This window comes from Pinus tabuliformis, chromosome 1_2, assembly GCF_031772625.1.
Source record: "Pinus tabuliformis cultivar Carrire ecotype Pingquan chromosome 1_2, CPIR1, whole genome shotgun sequence".
In the NCBI taxonomy this organism is placed as follows: Eukaryota; Viridiplantae; Streptophyta; class Pinopsida; order Pinales; family Pinaceae; genus Pinus; species Pinus tabuliformis.
Genome location: NC_142298.1, coordinates 758,632,280 through 758,641,421, shown reverse-complemented (window position 1 = coordinate 758,641,421; position 9,142 = coordinate 758,632,280). Strand labels below are relative to the sequence as shown.

The 9,142-nt window shown below is 37.4% G+C and overlaps 1 protein-coding gene and 1 pseudogene across 1 annotated transcript; both read left to right on the top strand.

Moving 5' to 3' along the window:
* Positions 1–938: 938 nt before the first annotated feature.
* Positions 939–2,382, top strand: LOC149208006 (uncharacterized). The gene is made up of 3 exons (XM_089398211.1): positions 939–1,188; positions 1,267–2,036; positions 2,299–2,382. The coding sequence occupies exons 1-3, from the start codon at positions 939–941 to the stop codon at positions 2,380–2,382; spliced, it is 1,104 nt and encodes a 367-aa protein (XP_089254337.1).
* Positions 2,383–2,947: 565 nt separating this feature from the next.
* On the top strand, positions 2,948–4,738 carry LOC149208005 (ubiquitin-conjugating enzyme E2 35 pseudogene; annotated as a pseudogene).
* Positions 4,739–9,142: the final 4,404 nt, after the last annotated feature.

Sequence of the window (9,142 nt, the reverse complement as noted above, 5' to 3'; positions counted from 1 at the left end):
ATTATAAAAAATAAAAATAAAAATAATTAATTATGCATGACATGACAAGTGTCACCTATGAGGACTTCTATAAAAGAAGGGGCAAGCCATGGAAGAGAGGATTTTTGGGAACCCTATTGTTGGATGGATGAGATGTTGTGAGAGCAGTGATTACGAAACTATAGTGAGTTTGGTGAGGTAGAGGATTTAGAGAGGGGACTCTTGAGCCAAGGTGTGCTCTCCTCTACTAGCTAGTGCTTGTCTCCATTGTACAACCCCATTGCAGCTCGGGGATCCGCGGGGAAGAAGAGTACCCAAGGAGTAGGCTGGGAGGTTAACCGGTGAGTCTTCACATTTGGATCAAGTGCGTCATCATTCACTCGCAGAGGTGACCAGCTACCAGGGAATACCAGCAACAGCAGAGCAAGCGGAGTCTCGCCTTCTGGTGAACGGTACATATGTATTTCATTACTATTGATCTTAGTTAAAGGTATGAAAATGTTAGGGTATGTTTCCTGAAATGAGTGGCAGGAATGTGTGTGCTAAATAAATTTGAATTTCAATGCGTTTCCTTTCTGGTTGCCATTGCTGTTTAAAAAAATAAAATAAAAATGTGTACATAGTCTGAACATGGTCCTTACACTTGGTATCAGAGCCATGTTGAACCCTTGAGGCCTATGGACCCATGCATGTATCGGCTTCGCTTTAAAAGACCCTTTCGAACAACCCTGTTTTGAAATTTTTAAAATTGCCCTCGCGCGTTGCTTCACGGCAGCTACAATTGCTCTTTAATTTCTTCTTGCGGTTTCTTTTCAAAACACATAAAACAGCATACACAAAATATACATACAGGCATTTAGACAAAAACGCACAGCGCATAGACATGCAAAGGATGAGGTTCATTGGATTCTTATATTGAATCTTCAGAGCCTCTGCTGAATAAATCTGGCTTGACAGAGATGGAAATATCTTCTTCTCAGCAGGAAGACTACCATCCAATCAGATATAACAGCGGCCGCAGGTATTTCCAGAACATACCCTTTCTAATCGTATTTGTCATTTTGGTATTGACGACCTTTGCGTTTGGAATATTTTCAATTGTCCACCGCAACAGAAATTACGGAAATGTTTCCTCTTATGTCTATGATACAAATTCCAACACTTGTACAAAATCTTCACTCAGTGTTAACATAAGGGATCAAGGATTAGGTTTTGATGGAGCATATGAACATTTGGGTTATCACCCAATTCGTGTAATACAATTGGAATATTACCCAAATCTTGTAGTGCCTGGGAGCAACAAGCATCTTTTGAAGGACATGGTTTGGACACTTGTAATAACACTGATTCTGAGTATCCCCTTCTTATTTGGTCTTCTCTGGCTCCTTAGGCATTACACAAAACATATAGTGTATTCTTGTCTCCCCTTCTTTGTTCTCATTCCTGTTTTCATCAATGTCTTCTGGTTCGTGGCTTGCACTATGAGTAAGGATTGCGGGGATGAAATAAGCCTGGCACTGAGGAATTTCATTCTTCTTTTTATTTTTGTACTATGCGGGATAATTGTCTGGATCATTATTATAAACTGGCACCATATAGAACTCACAATCAGAATCATAGGCACAGCTTCGGAAGGCCTTGCGAGAAACATGAGACTGATGCTGGTTTTGCCTAGCTTAATAGTTGGTCTCTTTGTCTACTATATACCCATCATAGTCTTTTTGGTGTTTGCACGCCTAAATGGTAGGATCATACCTAATCCCAAAATTGAAGAATCTAGGTATGCGTGTGGAGGAAGCACTGGTGTGGAGTGTTGCTTATGGAAAGAGGACGGATGGGTTCCGACGTACTATGCATTAGCTATCATCACAATGTTATGGTCTCTGGCAATGATGATAGAAGCTCAGGTGTACATTATTAGTGGTACTATTTCACAGTGGTACTTTTGCAAGGCTGACTCATCTCCACCTCGAAGTATCAGGAATTCTATCAGGTACACATCACTTGGGTTTCTTCCTTGGCTGGTTGTATTTATACCTAATACTACTTGTGCTTTGGTGAGTCCTACAATAATCAATTTTCAATCAGTTTACATCAGTCGTTTAAGGATAATCCGTGCTTGGATCTGTGAATGACATTAGAAAAAAGACAATTATCAAATCTTGTCATATATGATTTCTGCAACACCAAATGTATCCATCAAACTCTGAGAGTCAATAGCTTGTTTGAAATTCGATACAATAGGTGGCGTCAAAAGACACCAATAAATTCAATTCACAGAAAAATACCAAATTTAAGTGCTGGTAAACTTGGTAACAGCCTTTGTACCCTCTGAAACAGCGTGCTTCGCGAGCTCCCCTGGAAGAGCAAGCCTTACGGCGGTCTGAATCTCCCGAGAGGTAATAGCAGGCTTCTTGTTGTAGCGGACGAGCTTCGATACCTCGCTTGACAATTTCTCAAAATATCATTAATGAAGGAGTTCATGATTCCCGTGGCCTTGCTGGAAATTCCGATATCAGGATGAACCTGCTTCAAGACCCTAAAAATATAGATCTTGTAGGTCTCAATGTTCTTCTTATGCCTCTTCTTTCCCTTCTTGTCTCTGCTTTCCTTAGGCAGTTTTTTCTCGCATTGAATCATAGAGATGCTTTACTGATCAGTTATCTACATTCAAGACGGATCCAATTTCCCTTCTCCAAGGAATTGTGATCTTGTAACCTTTGATTCTAATCTTTATTGAAACATGGGTGATCTAAGATCTTCTGATGTCCTAGATCACTAAGATCTCAAAGATTCGAAATATTGTGATCATCCACTTAAATTACAGAGGTATCCACATACTGCACCATGGACAGACTTCCAAAAATTCATCACTGTGGTATCCGAGATCCTTTCCTTTGACAGTTGTTCGAAACTTCATGAGAACCCGAGATATGCACTTCATCTAGATATATGGAATTCCTGGACCATTTTACCATTATTTTATGCATTTAATTATTATCGTTGGGTTTCACTCTTGCTGTGACAGAATGAGGGTTTCTTCATAAATAGAGCCTGAGGTTTGGTCCATCAAGCTTCAAACGAACGATAAGGTTCAGATCGATTCTCTTTTGAAGGGCTTTCTTTCTTCTACCCTGCAGCTATGTCGAACAGTAATTTGCCTCGCAGAATCATAAAGGAAACTCAATGCTTGCTTACTGAACCAACACCTGGTATAAGTGTTCTCCATATGAGGACAATTTACGGTATTTTAATGTGATGATTCTTGGTCCATCTTAGTCTCCATATGAAGGGGGTGTTTTCAAGTTGGAGTTATTTCTGCCTAAGGAGTATCCAATGGCAGCACCAAAGGTTCGTTTTTGACAAAGATTTACCACCCAAATATTGATAAGCTTGGATGCATATGCCTTGATATTCTCAAGGACAAGTGGAGTCCAGCATTGCAAATTCGAACAGTTTTACTGAGTATACAAGCACTGTTAAGTGCACCAAATCCAGATGACCCTCTTTCTGAAAACATTGCAAAACACTGGAAGACAAATGAAATTGAGGCTGTGGAAACAACAAAAGAATGGACAAGGCTGTATGCAAGTGGGGCCTGACATTCTACATCGATTCATTCAATAGTACTGTTCTAATGTGTAAGTTACAAGTGATTCAAATTTTCTGTCTAACCTAGCAAGCTCAATCTATAGACATGTAAGGGTTTTGAATTCCGTGCTGTTTTGTATGCTTGTTTACTTCATTAAAAAAAATCATAGCGAACCAAAGTGTTGACATTGCAGAAGCTCAAATATTTATAACATGATATGAGGGAAGGGAATACAAGAGCAGAATATCTGTTATCGCTATAGTGTGGTATTTAAAATACAAAATCTGGAATAAGTTTACCAATGGGTACTGTTCCAAATTTGAAGAAGAGGTAGTACTTTGGATGATTGGATTTTGTTTCTCATGTTAGTTAAAATGTTTGTTTCCAGTGGTATTTCCCTCTTGTCCTTTTCCTGTTTTCCTTGGAATGCTTGTTTTCTGTCGATGTTGTGTCCCATGAAAATATGTCACGAGTTTTTACACTGCTGGACCTATTTTTTTTCTTCCTTCTTTCAAAAACTGAATTGGCCAAACTAAAACCTTTCAACTTTCAAGTTATTCTATTCTTATGGGGAAAGGGACACGTTGATGAGAGTTTATTAGCTTATTGCTCAGTGGGCTTATTTTATATGTTAAATACTTGTCAACGTTATACAGTAACCATTTTAATCATTGCTCACTTCAAGGCATTTGTGCGAATTAACAGGCCTTGAATGAGTGGGCCATCTTGCAGATGACCCACTTACATGAAGCCACAGAGAAGTACTTATTCCAGTTTATTCCAGTATGAGAGTGCTTTCTAGTCCAGATCAAGCTTCCGATATTACATCTTTCTCTTTGATCTCGGATGCGAGGAGAGCTTTTGTGCATTGGGGCATTCACAACTATCGATGATGACATCAATAGCTGTTCTTCCATCTCTACGTCTTATTTCTACCTCTAGTGCTGAGTGGTTCTTTTCTCTTTGCTATGGTTTATTCTCTTGCTTTACACCTTCCTACTTTCTACTTCATTTTCATTTGCATTTGTTTATTTTTGGCACTTAGGAGTTGCCTTGGTACTGCTACATTATGATTGTGAATTGTTTGTACTTTTTAGTCCCATTGATCTCTTTTGGTCACTTTATCTCATCTTCTCTCTTTTACTGAAAATCAGAGGTAGTTTTTGTGCAAGCTTTTTTTTTGACTTTTACTTTTCTCACATTATAAGGGGAGAAGATATAGCACTTGTCTTGCTTTTTAAAAGACTATTCTCATTGCACTATTTTGGTTTCTCGTGAACACTAATAGAATTTCAATTATCTCATCTTCTCTCTTTTACTGAAAATCACAGCTCGTTTTTGTGCAAGGTTTTTGACACTTATTTTTCTCACATTATATGGGGAGGAGATACAACACTTGTCTTGCTTTTTGGAAGACTGTATGTAGAGATCAAGACTTGTCATTTCATTTCAGATATTCTGCTGCAAGAGGAAGCTAGATGGCCTCATTATTGTCTGTGTGTTTTCTTTAGCTTTTATCCCTTTGTAGGAATTGTGAGAACCAGAGTTTGTAAGGCATTTTTATATTTGATGTATATTGATGATTTTATCTAAGTATTGCTTCTGTTCTTATTTCAGTGTTGATGTCTGTGGTCTGTGTTGACAAAATCTCCAAGTATTCTCTTTAGCCTTTCCCTCCAATATGATACAATAAACTGTAAAGTTTCTTTTGATTGAAGGTATTACTCTTGTAGTTTCTTTAGCTTTGGTATGTGAGAACTATCTCCTCTTTCCACAATTTTATTAAATGCTAGATATTGATAAATAGAGAACCTATTGACAGATAGCCTGGATTAATCAATCAGAACATGTTTTAGCTGCCATTTAAAAATAGTCTTCTCGATAAATATTGAGTAATGTTTGGAGAAGATTTTGGATGGAACATCATTGGGAGTCTTAGAGGGGATGTTATACTCCCAAACGGGAATACTGGTGCCTCATTAAATAGTGTTTAGAGGTAATTTCGTTAATGGCTTTTAGCTTTGTATTTAAATTTTACAGAGTCATTAATATGTGGTGATACCTGAGTTATATCTAGGCTGAATGTCGGATGCAATGGCCCTGTAAATCAGGTGGAATGTTGCAGATTGAATTTTAAACTTGCTGGACAGATTTTAAATCTTCTATGAGCAGTTGTTGCCCTATAATATTCATCTTCTAGTACATATTTTCTTTTGTGTGATGGGTGCTGTTTTTGAAGTAATAATAAATATATATCAGTTTTCCTGATGATAATGAGCCTTGGAACTAGCTTTTGGAAAATTACAAAGACTCCCATGCAAAAAAAAATTTCCACTTAGAGGTGAACAAAAAAAAATGATCAATATTTTTGATCTGCTTTCAGTGACTAATCAAACACAAGAAGTGATGTTACATGGAAAGGCTACGCAAAAGTTATGTTTATGAAATATTTTGTTGGTATGTACTGAGTAGTATGTTTAACTTTATTGAATGAGGATAAATAAAGTGATACATGGTTATGGTTCAAGGTTCCAAATGTGGAATAAATACACCATGAACAAAAGGAAATACTGCAGATTTGGTTGTTCAAGGGATCTTCGTTTAACAATAGAAGCTCCTGATGACACAGCCCTGCATTTATGCCAGGTAAACTTACTGATCTGACTGAATTCTCTGACCACCCATTCTATCTGAAGTTCTGTTAAGTAGGTTACATTCCTAATATATTCAATTTCTGATTAGAAATATCTTATATATATTGGGTAAGGAATGCAGCTTTATTCTAGTCTGCTCTCTTCTTCTGGCATGCTGTCTCAAAATTTAAACTTCTATTGAGATGCACATTGGTCTAGATATCTCTTTTATCTTTGAGGATTCAATTATGGATGAATTCTGATTTTTTTAAATGATTGGTGCAAGCCTTGTATTACATATCATTAGATTAAGTAGGATTAAATGAAGATAGGCCCCAGATAGCCTCACTCGCTTACCCTAGCGAAAGGAAGTAGGGTAGCTGGGTTTGAAGGGATGAAGGTTTGGATTACTCATTCATTGCAAGTGATGATTACGTTCTATGTAGTTAGCATCTTTTTATCTCTAGATAGTGTGTACCCTTAGGTATCCACTAGAAAGGAGTGGTATGCACTTATTTTAAAGTGCAAATGGTAGTTGTACAACATTGAACTTTCAGAACATGGATCATGAAGGTAAATCAAGTCTCTAAGAAGGGTAGTAGGCATTGTTATGTCCCCCTAGCAAGTAGTGGCATATGTTATTTTCAAGGTACTAATTGTAGTTCCTAACAAAATTGAAGATTTAGAACATGGTAAACAAAGGTGGATTACGTCATAGGTGAAAATATCAAACAATAATTAACACAATTATTATTGACCATTACAAATATTGAAGTCCAAGCTTAAGGTGGGTAGTTCCTCCTATGGAAAAGGCATAGGCATCCCCTATGAATTTGAGTTAATACAAAATTATTGCTATCTCAATTGCATGATTGAAGGAATAAAACTAGAGAGATTTCTCCTAAATTAGTCAAATTGGTCATTTGAAGGAAGGTGGGTGTTATTAATTGTTGCTTTAAATAGTTGTGATTTTGATTATGATGATTTTGTTGGAAAAGTTTATGAATGACGCTTCCTGTAACTATTAATTTTAATAATATCTATAATGCATGTTTTGTACATTTATACAAAAAGTGGGTTGCAATGTTCCCCAAATATAGTCCTTCAGTTATAACGGAATTCGTGTTATAGATACCTTGGGAAAATTTTAACCTGCCCACCAGAAGGTTGGCAAGAGTTTCAGGAAGGGTTCCTAAGATTATGTGTCGCCGTCCCTCCTGTATGTTCTAAGGACTTCGGGACGAAGTCCATTGTTAAGAGGGGGTGTATGTAGTGCCCACTCTAGTTTCCTGACCCTAATACGACATTATCTTAGACACTCTATTCTTCGAGGACCTCAGATTGAGGATCTGGACCCATGACACTATTATTAGCGATTGAGATATTCATGGTTGTGATGTTTAAGAATGCTTTCCAATGATATTATGGTAGCATGAATGGTTATGTATCTTATCTATCAGTATTCTGATGATTGCAATATTAAATAGTTAAGTTGGTCTCTATTTGAAATTATGATGAGGGTAGTAAAGAATATGTATGCGCTCTACTAAAAACATAATGAGGATAAATTTTATGGATAGGTATATTTCTACGATGTTACGATGTTGATAGCTTAATGAATATGTATGTTTCCATTGATTATTATTGATGATAGCCATGAGGGATGTGTCCCCTATGTTACCTACTTCCTCTAGTTCAAACTTACAATGGACAATGATGTGAATGACCAGGAATTGTTAATGATGCTATTATGATAATTGACTAACATTGAGAAACCTTGTTATTGATGATTATTGAGTATGGTAGGAAACCATCAGAGGCACTCGCATATGACATGTCGATGACACCTGGTTTGATGAAAATTTATATTACTTTATCTGTGAAAGTCTAAGTCGATCTTGGAATCTGCCATATATGTTTAACTATATTCTGATGATATATTAATGGTTGCAGGCACAGATTAGTTGCTTGACCGAATGACTCACATATGGGTGATGGGGTTGTACAAGTGGATGGAATCTACATGGGAGGGGTGAGACAGAGTCCCTGATCTCACCCACTAGCACTCCCACCGTGACTTGGGCTGGAAGGGTTGAAACACCTTCGCCTTGAAGATCACGATGCCATGAGGGCAGGTTCCAAAGTTGGTTCGCTCATGAGGACTTTACCGGGGGGCGCGCATCAAGGCGGATTCCTTGATCCACGACACCATTAGTCTCACTATAGCAGGCAACATAAGAGATGACAATGGTCTATGACGTTGCACTATACTTTCCCCTCGTAATCACTGGATGTTTGAAGGGCAAGTGGTGTGGCACCCTTGGAACTTCAAGGGAATTTCTTGAAGGGCACGACCAACTTGGCACCCTTGGCATCACAAATAAACTATTAGGTGTGGCACCCTTGGAACTTCTAGGGAAGTTCTTGAAGGGCACAACCAAACTGGAACCCCTGACATCACAAATAAACTATTAGGTGTGGCACCCTTGGAACTTCTAGGGAAGTTCTTGAAGGGCACAACCAAACTAGCACCCTTGACATCACAAATAAGATATTAGGTGTGGCACCCTTGGAACTTCTAGGGAAGTTCTTGAAGGGCACAACCAAACTTGACATCCTTGGAATCATTAAAAAGAAATAATAATAAATAAATATAAGCAAGGAATGAAAACTAGGTAAATTTACATCAAGGGTAAATGATGATTAGAAACCAATATAATTAAATCAAAAATAAAACTTGGAATAAGGAGGATCATAGGAAGAATTAAAATAGAGTACCTTAAAAACTCTACCCTTCCCATTTTGGAAAATATTAGGAAGATTATGTGGTTTAATTAGGAAAAGGGGAAAGACAAACATAATGGTAAGGATAAAGATTAATCCTAAACTAATTTAAACCTAATTAAGAAAAGGGGAAGGTGAATTAAAATGAGAATAA

Bases quoted from the DNA above. Each gene is read 5' to 3' on its own strand.
- LOC149208006 (XM_089398211.1), top strand. From the start codon at position 939: ATGGAAATATCTTCTTCTCAGCAGGAAGACTACCATCCAATCAGATAT. The intron at 1,189-1,266 runs GTTTTGATGGAG...CAAATCTTGTAG, and splicing joins CATAAGGGATCAAGGATTAG to TGCCTGGGAGCAACAAGCAT. The intron at 2,037-2,298 runs GTGAGTCCTACA...ACTTGGTAACAG, and splicing joins CTAATACTACTTGTGCTTTG to CCTTTGTACCCTCTGAAACA.